Source organism: Panicum virgatum, chromosome 5N, assembly GCF_016808335.1.
Source record: "Panicum virgatum strain AP13 chromosome 5N, P.virgatum_v5, whole genome shotgun sequence".
Lineage (NCBI taxonomy): Eukaryota > Viridiplantae > Streptophyta > Magnoliopsida > Poales > Poaceae > Panicum > Panicum virgatum.
In genome coordinates, this window is record NC_053149.1 from 2419480 (window position 1) to 2436219 (window position 16740).

Genomic DNA, 16740 nt, shown 5'->3' on the forward strand with positions numbered 1-16740 from the left:
CTCATCACTCCACTTCCACTAGTTTTATAGTGCTCGATCCGATACTTTTCCATGGCTATATGTATATACTGCTAGTAGCTAGGTGGATCGATATTGTTTTAAACTGGCTGGACTGGTATATAAAAGAGCATCGACATATATATTTTGCAACAAATTAAAGCGCAGGTGATATCGATCAGGTGATGTGGACAAAAGGAAATAAAGCGCCAGTACTGCGGTAGGATGCGCATATATATTTCCATATCTTTTCAAGAACGCGTGAAAGATTTATGTATTGATATATTAAGAGTGTCTTCTCAAATAGTACATTATATACTCCCTCCGTCCTAAAAAGAATGTAAATCTCATTTCTCGATGAGTCAAACAGTTTCATTTTAACCGAATTTATACAAAATAGTACTAATATATATATATATATATTACAACATAAGTATATTTAGATTAACCATGTAATATATTTCTATACTACATCAATTCGGAGATACAAATGTTAATAATTTTTTGTATAAATTTAGTCAAAATTAAAAGTGTTTGACTTCTCGGGAAGCGAGATTTATATTCTTTTTGGGGGCAGAGGAGTAAGTTCACTTTTATATTATTAGACAAAGTCTTTTATAATAGCTGACGCCTCTCACACATCTTCTCCATTTCCCACTCTCATCCACCTGTCTATAGCGAAATCATATAATTGTAGTATCCACTACTGCTGGATAGGCACCACCATACTAAACTAACTTTGTCGGGATCGACGCCTGTTGGAATCACCCTAGCATCATCCATCTAGTGGAATCCCAGCACTGGTGAGCTCCCTCTCTCCCCCTGCCCCGCCTCTCTAGACACACTGCCTCTTTGTCTATCATCTTTCAACCCACATACTTCTTTAAAATCCATTCAATGCCATTTAGTGGCATTCAAGGGATTGGCGAAAATTTCAATGGCATTCAGGGAATTAACTCTACTTCTTTCCAAGCCCGAAGTGGAGAAACTTTGCTCAAGTTAAAGCCACCACCACCATCTAACTAAGATGACCACATGTTGAGCCCACCGAAAAATTGGACGGATGCTATATCAAGATGAAAACTGGAGATACAAACGCAACCAATTTTAAACTCTCTTTCTTTATGATAGTATTAGAGATAAAACCATCCTGCCCATTATTAACAACCTCCAATACGCTTTTGTGTTCTTTCTCGCCACCGGAAAGCCAAAACAACAACTGCGAGCTGTCGAGCCTTCGTGGCGTGCGACGCACACCGGCGAAGCAGCAGTCCGCCTGTCCGTGCCCACCCACGTGACAAGCTCAGGTATTGATTTGTTTATTTTTTTTCTTTCTATTTTTTCCTCTGTGTTTCGTAATGGCAGCAGCTATCATTCTTTTTTTTTTGGTAAACACTACCGCACGTCGATGATGATGAGGTATTTCTACTATGTTTTCTCTCAAGAAATTTTCTTGACAAGATTTTAGGAAAATTGTACAAACAAATTATATTGAGCATTGTGCTTAAAAGTTGTATGAACAACTTGTACGTAAAAATTGTCCGATAAGTCTTCCTGATTACATTTTTCATAGAAGTTGTGCTGAAAAATTATCCTCTGCAAAACTTTTTAGAAAAAAGTTATCTCAACAAGTTATATTTTTACAAGCTTACGACGAACTTATGCCAAAGTTGTGTGAGAAGTTTTCGTGGAAATTATGTTCAAAATTACCATTTTGTAAAGAGGCTGAAAAAAGTTATGTGTACAATTTGTACCCGCCGTCTTAAAAATTATCATATAAAAAGTTGGTTTGGACATTATATGTAAAAATTCTGCTGAAAAATATCATTTAGTAGTTATGTTGAAAAAAATATCACACGATAGTTATTGAAAAAAGTTGTACACATATATTATAATTAACTTTGTAAAAGTAGAAATTTATGAAGATGGAAATTTACCTAGAAAGGAGATCATCAGCTGTCCGAGATCGAGTGCTGCCTCCTGGCGCACGCACTGATTAGGTGCACCCTCTCGCCACAGCCCTCTCCATCTAAATCCCCAAAATCCCAAGCCCTAAATCCTGAGTTGCAATTTGCAAACTCCAAACCTCTATATCCCTAACCTGCTAGGAAACCTCGTATTCAAATCGTTTTCTTTTTTCTTTTCTTTTTTGGCAAAGCGCTGTATCTTTCTCCACGCCTCGTATTCAAATCGTCCCTTCACTTCGGAGGCCACGTGTGTTCGAATTCCCGCGACATTGCGGCTGTCTCAACTCTCTTTTTTCTGCGACATTTCTGCGTACCTTTTCGTCCAAGCTTGCTCTGGCTTCTGGCTTGCGAGTCAGCACAAGCAAACAAACCTAGTTTTTTTTTCTTTTTCGAGAGGAACAAACCTAGCTGCTGACTCCTCATCCCCGGAAGCTTCCTGAACCCTTCCTACATCAAGCACAAACTACAAATTAAATTAAATTCCTACTAAGTCATCATGAACTCCTACGTGACAGCAACCTCTCGTCAAACTGAACCTAAACTAACATTAACAAAAAAAAATATATCGTCTGCTCAACCGGCCGATCAACCAAGCTCATCGCAACCGCCCGACGACCATTCTCGCGCGCGAAGCAACTGATGATGGCCGGCCGTTGGGAATTGTCGCGTCGACCCGGACATTTTCGTCGCACGAGCCGGCGTTGACCTGATCACTGCAAGCAGTAACGTGTCCTGCACTCTAGGCAGACTTACATAGCCTGCGTCGTCGTGCCAGGTTCTCGATCGTTTGCAAGCAATTTTTTACCAAGCACTAGCTATAGCAGGTCGTGGCCGTGCATCCATGTCGAGCCCCGCCCCGCCGCGGTACGACGGCGGCGGCGCGAGCCCGTTCACGCGGCCGCAGCAGCAGAAGCAGGCGTACAGCTTCAGCGGCCGCGTCCTGCTCACGGCCGTCGTCATCCTCGCCATCCTCGCCGCCGTCTTCTTCCTCCTCCGGCTCCTCTACCAGTTCGTGGCGCGCGGCCGGGGCGGCGGCCTGGCCGCGGGCGTCCGCCGCTCCTTGAGCTCCTTCAGCAGGAGCGCCCGCCACGGGCTCGACGCGTCCGCGCTCGCCGCGCTGCCGGTCACCGCGTACCGCCGCAAGCCGCAGCAGGCCGACGGCGGCGGCGGGCCCGCCTCCGCCTCGGCCTCCACCAGCGCCGCCGCGGCGACGGAGTGCGCCGTGTGCCTGTCGGAGCTCGCCGACGGCGAGAAGGTGCGCGCGCTGCCGAGCTGCGGGCACGTCTTCCACGTCGAGTGCGTCGACGCGTGGCTGCGATCCAGGACCACGTGCCCGCTGTGCCGAGCGGAGGTGCGGCCCAACAACAAGAAGGGGGAGGGGACCGCGGACGCGCGGCCGCCGCCGGCTCCGGCGTTGTTCGGTGCGGGGGGCGCGGTGGTCGTGACCGTGGAAGCCGGCGTCGCGGCCGCGGAGACCAGGGACGGGCGCCCGCCCCGTGCTGGGCTCCGCGGTCAACCGCCGGGTAGGTAGCCAAAAGCGACATTGTCATTTATTGACTGCTTCTTGCGAATCAGTAATTTGTACATGTAGGCTGTGTTTAGATCCCTGCAAAACGGGTAGAAAAAATCACATCCGACACTGTAGTATATTTCGTTTATTTGTGGTAAATATTGTCCTACCATGACCTAACTAGGCTCAAAAGATTCGTCTCGCAACGTATATCAAAACTATGCAATTAATTTTTTTAATTACCTATATTTAGTACTCCATGCATGAGTCATTTGCTATATTTAATGTTTTGATGTGATTTCGATATGATGGAAAGTTTGAAGTTTTTGTGGGATCTAAACACACCCGTAATTAGACATTAGAATTGCGTACTAGTCCTTTGTATTTGTGTTCGTTCTGCAATGACATCCACAACGCCAAACGCTAGATGATCGATCGTGTCGTTAGCCCTTGGTACGGTTTGTATTGTAAATGTAAACTAGCGAGATAGGCCGCGCTAATAGCGCGGCTAGAATCATGTTAGTCATTGTAGTGATAGTTAATGATATTATACAACTTTTTTCTCTAGGCATTTTCTCTCTTTTTTTCTCTCAATATGATATGCGAAGTATAGGCTCTTTTGAGTTGTTATTTCCCGGTGTCAATATCAACAACCACGCCAAAGCATCATTTTCTTTACTTCGTCTTGAGCAAGCCAATTCAATCTCTTGCTAAGACTGATTTTTCAGTGCTTGTGTAGTCCACAGAAATCCTGAACTGAACCTACCATCCTTCACATTACAAGTCTTTTTGCCCATATTTTGCTCTACCTCCATAGCTTGTGGCCAACACTATTAGATCCCCATATATGATATTTGCATCCTTTTTATTGGCTATGTTTATATTGGACTCCATATTTTAGTCTTTATTTTCGGGCTTTTCTATCCCACGTTGTCATTTTTTTATCGAAAGATCTTGAACCTTACGGTTCGGCGTTCATTAATAAGGAGAAGAGAATTGACCCTGTTTATAAATAAATCGGGCCCAAAAACCAAACAACTACAACTAGTACACCTACAACTACAACATCTACAACTAAACAACAGCAAGTTGTGGATTGGGACATCAACCGGTACTCACTCAAAGTTGGCCGGTCGAATTGGGATATCGACACGAGCCTTCCGCCGGGTCGGATTGGGACATCGACCCGAGCCTCCGCCAAACTCTGCCCGGTCGGATTGGGACATTGACACGAGCCACCACAACCAACACCCCAACGCTGCCTGAGGCTACCACCGCCCGGTCAGATTGGGACATCGACATGAGCTCTCCATTCGCGGCCATCGCCTCCAGCCAAGCTCAACGACCAGCAGCACAAGAAGCAGCCAGGAGCCTCCAGCCGCGCCACTATGGCACCACTGGCACCCCTGCTTGGTTACTGCCAGCCAAGCCACCATGGCATCGCTGGCAATTGCCGAAGCAAACTGCCGCCGGCCACGCCGCCACAGCGTTTCCGACGCACCCCCACAGCTGGCCGGAGTGGGAAGACACCGTGACAACGCCTCCAAGAAGGTAAACGACGCCCGAGGGTGTCGCCGTCGTCTTGCCGGCAGAGCCGACATGGCTTTCGCCTGTGCTTGCCTAACGCCCGACCGAGCTAAATAGGGAGCCCCCCGCTGTGGCGCCTCGCCAGGCGCGTGCACCGCCTCCTCCTCGGCAGCACCACCAACCCGCCGCAGCCTCACACGACGCGCCGCCCGCCTCGTTCGCCGCCTCCCAACGGGACTCCCCCGGCCTTTCCTGAAGTCGCCACCCGCCCGCCGAGACGCCCAGATCCAGGGGGAGGTAGCGATGGACTGCACCTGCAGCAGGAAGACGCGGCACTGCTCGTACAAGTGGAACAGGTAGTCCAGCTCGTTCTTATTGGCCCGCGCCACCTTGCTAGGCTCCGTCACCACGAATGGGTGCTCCCGCTGCCTCTCCCTGCCGCCACCGCCGCCGCCCGCGGACGACTCCATCGACTCCGACCCGCCGCACGCGCTGCGCCCCGCGAGACGCAATCACGCCTCCCTGCCGGCACGCCCTGATCCGCGGCATGGCCACAGGCGGCGCCGGCCGCCAACCGCGGAGCCCCGCAAGATCCGCGCGCCAGCAGCCCCAAATGCCGGAAAACACCCCGCCGCAACCATCCCAGGGGCCGCACGGGCTTCCGGCGGCGCCCTCCGGCGGCGGTGAGGAGAGGTGGAGGGAAGGGGGGAGGCAGCAGCGGCTAGGGTTTGGGCCGCTGCCCGAGTCGCCCGAGCGGGAGGGCGACGCGGGTGCTCTATTCGCTATTCTTCCCAAGTTGTCCTTTCATACCTCCATATTATGTTAGTGCCTTGTTTTCATGCTTTCCATCTCGTGTTATCCTTCGATGTCTCATTGTCCTTGCCATGTTTTTTCTATATGGCGTGCACCTACCCCATCTTGAACTGTATGATATTCATGTTCACATTTGTCATGGAAAGCTTCACTTGTACCTCCTTTTGTAACACAGGTAGGAATTGATCTTAAAGTGTTCTGTTTTGGCTACAACAATATTTTTTCACATTTTAATCCTAATTTTGGCTTAAATTAATTTTATTTTATAGAGGATCTTTATTTACATATTTTATGATTATGTATTCGAAGAAGATACAATCTTTCCAAGACTATTATTATCAAGAGGAGATTAGTTATCGCCCGAAAAATATAAGACTCATCTACACCTTGCCATAATGTAACAACATTATGTTTACGATTTGTTAAGTATGCATCAATAGTTATCTACAATGCCTCTACGGCCTTGTATATTATGAAAGATAATTAAGTTAATAGTATAACTAATAGTGATTGAGTGGGTGTTGTAGAAAATGTATTATCTCACAGTTCACTTTCATGTATACCTTCGTCTTTCCTTCAGTTAGTAACAATAATGGGACGCGGTTTGAGCAACCTCCGTTGAAAGCTCTCTGCCCTGCCGGTGGGCATTTTTCATCCTTGGTTTCGTTCATGTGAATATGATTGCACAAGTGCAATTGAAATAATGAAAGTAAAAAAATATACGAGACGCTTACATATGTTACACCAGCATTTTCTTATCCCTATAAGCATCTCTGAGAGACTGCACTCACCGCGTACACCTCGCTATCGAGACATATATCACCTACCATTGAAAGAAGATAAATAGCCTTCACTGCCGGTATCAAAGTCCCATTAGCATCAGGTTTGGATTCTAAAACCAGCAGTAAGCATCTGGATAATGATGCTGGGGCTGCTATGGGACTAGTTTTACAAAGTGGTAAAATAGAAAAGGTAAGAAAAAGAATACCACTGGCGGTGCCCTACACCTCCCTCGTGCTACTAATTAATTTATTTCTCGGATATGGGTTCTGAAATTTTTTTACAAATAGTTTCATGCAATAGCCTACATTCTTTTGGAGTCCCCTCCTATAAATGGCTTATATTTACTTATTTATTTTCAAACTAAAGATTAAATTCAAGTTTTCACGTCTTTTGTAATTAAAATCCATAAATCCTTTAAAGATTAAATTTAAGTGGTGCGCTAAAATTTACAGAAATTCAGAACTGGAAGTAGGAAGCCTATTTATTAAGAGGGTCTCGAAGCATTGGGCTGTCGAAACGTTCGCGTTTCCCAAATTTAAATGGGCCTAACGCAAACTTTCCCCCAAAAAATGCCATGCCTACTCTGAATTTTTGATCGGTTGAAGTCCAACATGCTTCCTTGACCAAAACCACTTGCTGCTTGCGAAAACCGAGTCAGTATATACAGGCCGAGTCAGTCTAGTGGAGGGTGTTCTTAAACCTCGAGCAAAATTAAAAAGATAGGCAATGCTGGCACTTGGCAGAAGGATGGTCCGGACACCGCGTTACCAACTCGTCCTGCGGGTGCGACGCGACCAAGAAGACAGCAGAGTCCAAAACCACTGCGGCCTATGCAGCACGGATACGGATACTACGGATACGCGTATCGGTATCGGAAGGATACGGATACGCGGATACGGCAATTTTCTAAAAAACCCGATACGCAGATACGTTTTACTATTTTTTTAAATAAATAAATAATGGCACATATTAAATTTGTAAAAGCAGTAAATTACCTACTATCCTAGCGCTAGCGGCCCACTAGCCCATCTAAAGACCCAATGCTGATTTTTATCCTACCGGTCAAAGTCTCTCCGTGTTCCCAGACCCAGCACATGGTGGGTCCTACCAACCTTATCGCCTCCGCAGCAGTCATCTCCTCCCTCTGTTCATTTTTCTTCCACCATTCTATCGCCTTCTCTTTCTCATTTCCTCTCCTCTCTCGATCTAGATTCCGAGTCTACGCAAGAGACATGACGGGGAGGCACGAAGCAGCGGCGGAGCTCCCTCTCCGTGCGCGGAGAGTGCAAGGCGACAGCGGGGGCTTGCGAGCTCCCCCTCCCCCGCTGCCTACCCTCCTCTCCGCTCGGCGCGGACGGCCGCGGGCGGAGCGGCGGAGGCGGGAGGAGCGGCACGGGTGGCACGCGGCCATGGGAGGAGCGGAGCAGCACGCGGCCGTGGGCGAGAGGAGCAGCGCGGGCGGACCGAGCGGTGCGCGCGGCCGGCTCGTCGCTGTTGGATACGTATCCGTTCGTGAGTTTCCAGCGTCACTGTTGCAGGGATACGCGGACACGCCGTGGATACGTATCTCGGCCGTATCCCAGGCATATCCGTGTCGGATACGTATCCGACACGGGATACGCACCCTCCCTGCCATATCCGTGTTTCTGAGACTGCAGCGCGGCTTGCGGAAACCGGGATGCACCGCCGCCGATTTGTCTGCGGCTCCGGTGCTTGCCGCCGCCCTGCCGCTAGTTCATAAGCGCTCTCTAGCTTGATTGCGAATCCAGAGCACGAGACATGGCCAGGAGCTATAATACTCTGGCTGCTGGCGTACCTTAGCAATGCCGGCTGCCTCCAGACCAGACGTCGCCTGCGAGTACGCCGGCGCCGGCGTGGCCCTCGAGCTCGCCGCCCTCGCCGTCCTCCTGCGGTACGCGGCGGTGCTCTACGCGAACCACCTGCTCGCCACCCTATGCGTCGACGACGTGTTGAGATATATCCCGTTGGTATCTCCTAGTTGTTAGGATAGTTGTCGTACATCTTCTCTTGTAAGTTAAGTCATGTACTTGTCTTGTAAGTTAAGTCATGTATCTTCTTGTACAAATTGTATGTGCCATGCTAGGGGCTTTTCCTAGCCTATATTAACACGAAGGCGAGAGCTTGAGAGGGCATCTCGTTTCACCCAATTCCACATGGTATTAGAGCGAGGTTCTTTTTCGACCTGATCCATGGGGAGTTCTTCCTCCTCCGTGCTTGCTGTTGCTCCCTCTCTCGATTATCCCGTGACCGAGAAGCTTACCCGCAACAACCACACGCTGTGGAAGGCTCAGGTTCATTCTGCACTCAAGGGCGCACAAGTCGCGCACTTCCTCAACTCGGCGACACCTATTCCCCTGAAGACTGTCGCCAAGACTGCTGAGAAGCCCGAAGAACAGGTGCCCAACCCCGACTACGATGTCTGGGTTGCGAAGGACCAGCAAATTCTCAACTATCTGCTCTCCTCAGTATCGCGGGACATCCTCGCGCAAGTGGCGGTGCTTCCCATGGCTGCCGCCGTTTGGGAGACCATTGAAGGGATGTTTGCATCTCAATCTCACGCCCGGGTCATCAACACCCGGATGGCCTTGGCCAATGCGCAGAAGGGCTCCTCCTCCATTGATGAGTACTTCACCAAGATGAAGACCCTGGCAGATGACATGGCATCTCCTGGGAAGCGCCTTGATGATGAAGAGATCACTTCTTACATCCTCGCTGGACTCGACATCGAGTACAACCTCGTGGTGTCGGCGGTTGCGGCGCGAACGGAGCCAATCACTCTTGGTGAGTTGTTCACACAACTTTCGTCCTTTGAACAACGCTGTGCGCTCCTCTCCGGTCATGGCTTAGGCTCCTCCGCCAATATGGTGTCTCGTGGTGGTCGTGGCGCCGACAACAACAATCGTGGCCGTGGCCGTGGTGGCCGTGGCCGCGGTCGTGGCTCTGGTGGACGCGACTCAGATGGATCTGAGCGCCCTACTTGCCAACTGTGTGGCAAGGAGGGCCACATGTTGTTGCGCTGCTACAAGCGCTTCGATGCTTCGTTCCAGGGGCCGTCCGACGCCAAATCTGCATCTGCAGCGACTACTTCTTCCTACGGGATTGACACGAACTAGTACTCTGACTCCGGTTCTACCGACCACATCACGGGCGATTTGGAAAAGTTGTCCATGAGGGACAAATATCATGGTGGTGATCAAGTTCACACCACCAACGGTTCAGGTATGGAGATAGATCAAATTGGTCGCATCTTTGTTCTCACCCCAAACAAAGATCTTGTTCTCAATAATGTTCTTTATGTTTCTCAAGCAAGCAACAATCTTGTTTCTGTTCACAAGCTTGCTCGTGTGTTGACGCTCCTTAGAGCGCCAATTTACGTACCGCAAGCGCACGGATCGTGTAGCTTTTCCCTTAGAGTATTCCCCCAAGGTTTATCAATCCACGGAATAAGTGTATTACTATGCTCAACTAAGCACTAATGATGATGGTAAAAGATCTATATTGAGTGATTGAGTGTGAAATAGATCTAATCTAACCAATCTAATCCAATCTAGACTAGTGAGCAATGATAGGTGTGTGCACAAGATATGAAGAGCATTTGTCCATAGGATCTAGGATCACTAGATGTGTAATCGCCAAGCAACGAAGAACGGATCTAATCTACCAAATGTGTGTTCTAAGATCAAAACATTTCCCTCCCGCATACTGTCACTACACGAGGATAATCGGTAACGAATCAACAAGAACACGATAGTTGATGTAATCTAAGTAAACCATGCAAGAGCAAAGCAAACCCAAAGCCAAGTCGCGAACTATTAAGCATCAAAGCATCATCAACAAGAATCGTGATAGATCAATCTCATAAAGGATTCGGCAATTACAACTCAAGATCTCCTTACAACCCTATGAACAAACGAGGACTTTACCCCATGAAGCTAAGCGAAGCGTAGTCGATCATGGTGATGAAATCTCCGGCAAGGGATGGATCCCTCGCTGTCCTCCAACTTGCAGCGGCGCCGAGGGACGATGAGGCCTCCGATGTCGTCTTTCTCTTGTGTCTAACTCGAATGGATCTCTGAAACTCGTCTCTGGATGCTTCCTCTCTGATCCCCCTGTGATTCCCCCTGACGGCGGCTTCGGGGTATATATAGGCGGTTCTGGTCGGTGGTTTTGGTAAAACACAGATTAGGGTTGACGCATACTTCGTACTGAAGAAAATTGAGGCCGATTGGGCCCCGGAATGGGCTAGGCCGGCCGGCTCAGAGGGCCCCAGGCCGGCCGGCCTGGGCCCTTTTTGGCCCCTTTCGGTCCCATCTTTCGCGTGCGGCCTCTTCTCCTTATTCCTCATCTTAGCCCAGTTGTGCCCATGTGTCAAAATATCTCCGAAAATATCCAATTTCCTGCCAAAACACAACATGCTCCAAAATCCAGGACAAAATAAAAAAACGGTCAAGTTCGGGTACCAAGTGGCGGGTTAGTACATGAATCATCCCGAAGAAATTACCAAAACCTCTCCTAATTGTATAATAAAATGGGTACTTAAGGAGCGCCAACATCGTGACAATGACGCCTTCTTTGAATTTCATCCATCTTATTTTCTTATTAAGGATCGAACAACGAAGAAGGTTCTACTTAGAGGATGGTGCGAGGGGGGCCTTTATCCTTTGAAGTCGTTTCCAAATAAACAAGCTCACGGTGTCACCAAGCTTCCTGCATCTCGGTGGCATTCACGTTTAGGTCATCCCTCGATCATTGTTCACCAAGTGCTGAACAAAAATAAACTTCCATTTATTCCTGAGTCAAATAAAGAGTCTGTCTGTGATGCATGCCAAAAAGGCAAAAGTCATCAGCTTCCCTACCCAAAATCCACTAGTGTGTCTAGGGCTCCTCTAGAACTAGTCTTTTCGGATGTATGGGGACCGGCTCCCACCTCTGTTGGCAAGAATAATTTTTATGTCAGTTTCATCGATGACTATAGCAAATTTACTTGGATTTATCTGCTTCGCCATAAATCTGAAGTGTTTCAGCAATTTCATGATTTCCAAAAACTTGTTGAGCGAATGTTTGATCGCAAAATTATGGCCATGCAAACTGATTGGGGAGGGGAGTATCAAAAACTCAATTCTTTTTTCCAACACATTGGCATTTCACACCATGTCTCTTGCCCGTATGCACATCAACAAAATGGCTCAGCTGAGCAAAAGCATCAACATATTGTCGAGGTTGGTCTCTCCCTCCTTGCTTATGCCTCCATGCCTCTCAAATTTTGGGATGAGGCATTCATCACGGCCACCTATCTCATAAACCGGCTCCCTTCCAAAGTAATTAACAATGAAACTCCTCTTGAGCGCCTACATCATCATCCACGTGACTACTCTATCTTGCGCACATTTGGCTGTGCATGTTGGCCAAACTTACGACCATACAACTCTCGGAAACTTCAATTTCGATCCAAACAGTGTGTGTTTCTTGGTTATAGTAACTTGCACAAAGGTTTCAAATGTTTGAATGTCAAGGAAGGTCGGGTTTATATTTCTTGAGATGTAGTTTTCGATGAGACGGTTTTTCCGTTCGTATATGCATCCTAATGCCGGTGCTCGCCTTCGGTCGGAGATTCTCCTTCTTCCTAAAGATCTTACTAATCCGGGGTGCAACAACTGTGATTCCGATTTGATCTTATCTTCTGTTCCTAATGATGGCTGTGAGTCTACAGGTTCACTGGAAAATTCTGCAGGGCCGGCTGATACTTTTTCTGGTGCTAATCCGAGACTGGATCACCGTTATTTTATGCTCCCAGGAAACGACAATGGCGCTGAACCCGGAACGGATCCACCTGCCACCCCTGCGCGTGCGTTATCTCCGGGATCGGCGCCTGATCCTGTCGGCGCTGCGGCGGATTCGGTGGCGCCCGTGACGACCACTCTGGCTGTGCCATCTGGTGGGCTGTCAGCTACTCCTGCACCGTCTTCGCCCACCTCCTCTCCGCGTGTGCCATCTGGCCCATCTCTGCATGGTGCTGGGCCGTCTCAGCCCACGGACACCATGTCGGCGGATTCAGCAGCCCGATCCTCCTCGGATCTGGCGCCTGGTGATTTTGTGCCCGGATCTTCTGCGGTTATGGCTCCTGCATCATCCCCTGCATCCCCTCCTGCGCCACAGCGACCTACTACGCGTCTTTCGCAAGGTATACGCAAGCCCAAGACTTATACTGATGGCACTATTCGATATGCACATCTTGCTGTTGTTTCTGAGGAACCATCTAGTCTTAAAGATGCTTTGGCTAATCCGAATTGGAAATTAGCTATGGATGCTGAGTTTGATGCCCTTCCTAAGAATAAAACTTGGCAATAAATGACAAGCTACAAAAGGATTCGTTTTTTTTCGTGTCACAGCTGATTACTCCTTTTTTTTTCATTTTAAAGAGTGGCATCCTATGTCCACTATCTCGATCGAGGTATGGAGGTCAGAATAAATAGAATAATGATGAATGGAAAAAACTGCTAAAGGGAGAAATATTATCGATTGCAAGTGGGTTTACAAAGTTAAAAAGAAGGCTGATGGTTCCATTGATCGTTACAAGGCTCGCCTTGTTGCGAAAGGCTTCAAGCAGCGCTATGGCATTGATTATGAAGACTCCTTTAGTCCTGTAGTCAAGGCAGCCACCATTCGTTTGGTGCTTTCTATTGCTGTGTCTAGGGGGTGGTATCTTCGTCAGCTGGACGTTCAAAATGCATTCTTGCATGGTTTTCTTGAAGAAGATGTTTATATGCGTCAGCCACCAGGGTATCAAGATAAGAATCTCCCACATTATGTTTGCAAACTTGACAAGTCTCTTTATGGACTTAAACAAGCTCCACGTGCATGGTATTCTCGGTTAAGTTCTAAGCTGCAGTCTATGGGGTTCGTACCTTCTACTGCTGATACATCATTATTTTATTTCAGTAAAGGCCAGCACATCATTTTTTTGTTGGTTTATGTGGATGATATTATTGTGGCTAGTTCCTCTAGTGACATTGCAGCTGCACTCCTTCGTCAGCTGGAACATGAGTTTGCCATCAAAGATTTAGGCGATCTCCATTATTTTCTTGGCATTGAGGTCAAGCGGTCACATGGTGAATTGTTGTTAACTCAGGAACGTTATGCCACCGGTATTCTTGAAAAAGTGGGCATGGAATTGTGCAAACCTATCAACTCACCTCTCTCTACAACAGAGAAGTTGTCGGTTTGTGAAGGGGATTTACTTGGGCCAGAAGATTCTACACGGTATAGGAGTGTTGTTGGAGCACTCCAATATCTTACATTAACGCGGTCTGATCTCTCTTTTTCTGTCAATAAAGTTTGCCAATTTCTCCATTCACCAACAACCTTGCACTGGGCAGCTGTCAAACGGATTATCAGATATGTTAAGGGAACTATTGGTCTTGGTTTAAAAATTGGCTGATCCAAGTCTATGTTAGTGAGTGCCTTCTCAGACGCTGATTGGGCAGGATGCCCTGATGATCGTCGCTCCACAGGAGGGTTTGCAATTTTTCTTGGTAGCAATCTCATATCATGGAGTGCACGAAACACAAGCAACTGTGTCCCGGTCAAGTACAGAAGCTGAATATAAGGCCATGGCAAATGCAACTGTAGAAATAATGTGGGTTCATAAATTACTTGATGTATTGGGAATTTCACATCCTAAAGCTGCCTGTCTCTGGTGTGATAATATTGGAGCCAAATATTTGTCAGAGAATCCTATGTTTCATGCTCGGACAAAGCATATTGAAATTGACTATCACTTTGTCAGGGAGCAAGTTAATTTGAAGCAATTAGATGTTCGATTCATTAGTACTGCTGATCAAGTGGCTGATGGTTTCACCAAAGCACTTTCTGTTCGGCAGCTAAACTTGTTTAGGAACAATCTCAACCTTCAGGAACGGCTGTGATTGAGGGGGGGGGGCGTTGAGATATATCCCGTTGGTATCTCCTAGTTGTTAGGATAGTTGTCGTACATCTTCTCTTGTAAGTTAAGTCATGTACTTGTCTTGTAAGTTAAGTCATATATCTTCTTGTACAAGTTGTATGTGCCACGCTAGGGGCTTTTCCTAGCCTATATTAACACGAAGCCGAGAGCCTAAGAGGGCATCTCGTTTCACCCAATTCCACACGACGGCTTCCCCACGGGGCAGGGGCGGAGCTACAGTGATGCCTGGGTATTCCCAGGAATACCTAATTTTTTGAGAAAAAATCAAGTATACTTCAAAACACATATACATATAAAGCTGGACCTGTTTCTTTGTTTCTTGTGTTAAATATAGCCCAACGATCCACAGCCATCCAATTGGAATAATTGGCCCATAAACAGCCGCACACCCCACCGGCCCGATAGCCCAGCAGCCCCCCCCCCCCCCGCCTTTCTCTCTCTCACTCACTCACTCTTGACCCTTTATCCCTAACCCTGCGAGGCTGCGACCCTGCCGCACTGCTGCTGCTCGGTGCTTCCCCAATCCCCCAAATCCCTAAATTCTGAGGGCCCGTGGGGAGGCTGGGAGGCCGGCCGACGGTGGCTGGCCGTGGCCAGCAGGGACTGACGCCCTAACTGCCTGAGGGCGAGGTGACGAGGCCGCGAGGGCCGAGGCGCCGAGCCGCCGACCGGCCGACCGGCGGGCGGTGGAGAGCTGACGCCCGGGTGAGCACATCATTGCATTGCATCAATCCTCTATGCAACTATGCGTATGCCCTTTTCTGTAATATGTACATTTTCTTCCTTCAAACAATCATAGACTCAGCGTATGCTTTTATGTAGATCTGAGAAAGTTGTAAAATGGAAAATAAATCAATTGATTTGAAAACAATACCCAACTCCAAAAATTTTTGCCCGGCAAAGTGGCAAGCATGATAATCTCACAAAAATTTTTACTGTCTACTAAATTTTTTTTTGTGTTAGAAGCTAGGAATACCAACTCAGAATCCTGGCTCCGCCACTGCCGCGGGGACACGGAGCGGCGGTGGCAGCAGCGGCGGCCGCTGCGATTTCTCGGGCCTCGACGACGCCGCCATCGCGCGGCTGCCCTGCTTCGTGAGCCCCGGCTTAGGCGCCGCGGCGGCGGAGTGCGCGGTGTGCCTGGGCGCCGTCGAGGCAGGCGAGACGGCGCGGGGGCTCCCCTGCTGCACGCACGCGTTCCACGCGCGGTGCGTCGACGCGTGGCTGCGCCTGCGCCCGACGTGCCCCGTGTGCCGGGCGACGTGCCGCTGAGGCACGCGGCGGAGGCGCTGACGCTTGCGCGCGGCGCGGCGAGCCGGGGGGGCTCAAGATTTGGACGCACCATCATCGTTGGATTCGATTTGAACGCGACTGCACGGTGAGAATAGTTTTTTCTTTTTTAAGAAATAGTTGTTTTTTAGTAGCAAAAGCTCTTTAATTTTACTTTTAGCAGAAATGTTTCTCATAGCTTTTTCATTTTCCATTGCAAACGATACATTTTACTGAACCATTGACTGAACAGCTATCCAGTGTCTGCCAATGCTTTCAAAAGTATACGGTCGAATTCATATCTTGCAATGAACTTGGGCGTTGTACACGCGTGATCCTTGTACGCCCACAAACTAGCAATCTGCCTTGGCGGCGGGGCCTCCTATACCCTTTCCGGAAGGCGGTTTTTTTATTTTTATATTTTTCAATTTCGTTTTTTACAAAATTATATTTTTATTTTCGAAATTTACAGGAATATACCCCGGCCGCCCAGCTGCCGGGCGGCAGGGGCTTTTCTACAAAAACTTTCGCAGAAAATTTGCGCCCGAGTCCCTGGAGAACCGGTCGTCGGGCAGCGGGGTGGCCGGCCCCCCAGGCCGCCCGGCAGTGGGGCGGCAGGTCCTGGCCGCCCGCCAGCAGGGTGACCGGCTCCCCCACCCTTATATAAGGGTTGGCTGGTCCCCCACCCCTCATTTGTATCACTAAAATTCCAGAAACCATGAAAAGAGAGGGAGAGAGGCGAAGCCCTGCCAGATTTTCGAGCCGGCGACTGCAGGTAACCAAAATTCTTGTACGCTTTACAAATAGATTATGTTGTAATTATTTTTGTTGACACAGTAGATTAGCAATCAGTTTAATATTATTATTGTGTGGCCAGATATGTCGAGCAA

General features: G+C 48.5%; 1 protein-coding gene and 1 non-coding gene across 2 annotated transcripts; both read left to right on the top strand.

Moving 5' to 3' along the window:
- Nucleotides 1-2463: 2463 nt before the first annotated feature.
- Nucleotides 2464-3619, top strand: LOC120675956 (RING-H2 finger protein ATL39-like). Its single transcript, XM_039957158.1, has one exon. It carries the CDS (start codon nucleotides 2806-2808, stop codon nucleotides 3493-3495), a length of 690 nt encoding a protein of 229 aa, XP_039813092.1. The 5' UTR covers nucleotides 2464-2805; the 3' UTR covers nucleotides 3496-3619.
- A 5674-nt stretch (nucleotides 3620-9293) lies between these two features.
- Nucleotides 9294-9432, top strand: LOC120677091. The gene has a single exon (XR_005676155.1). It is a non-coding gene; the product is annotated as a small nucleolar RNA Z247 (small nucleolar RNA).
- The last annotated feature ends 7308 nt before the right edge of the window (nucleotides 9433-16740 follow it).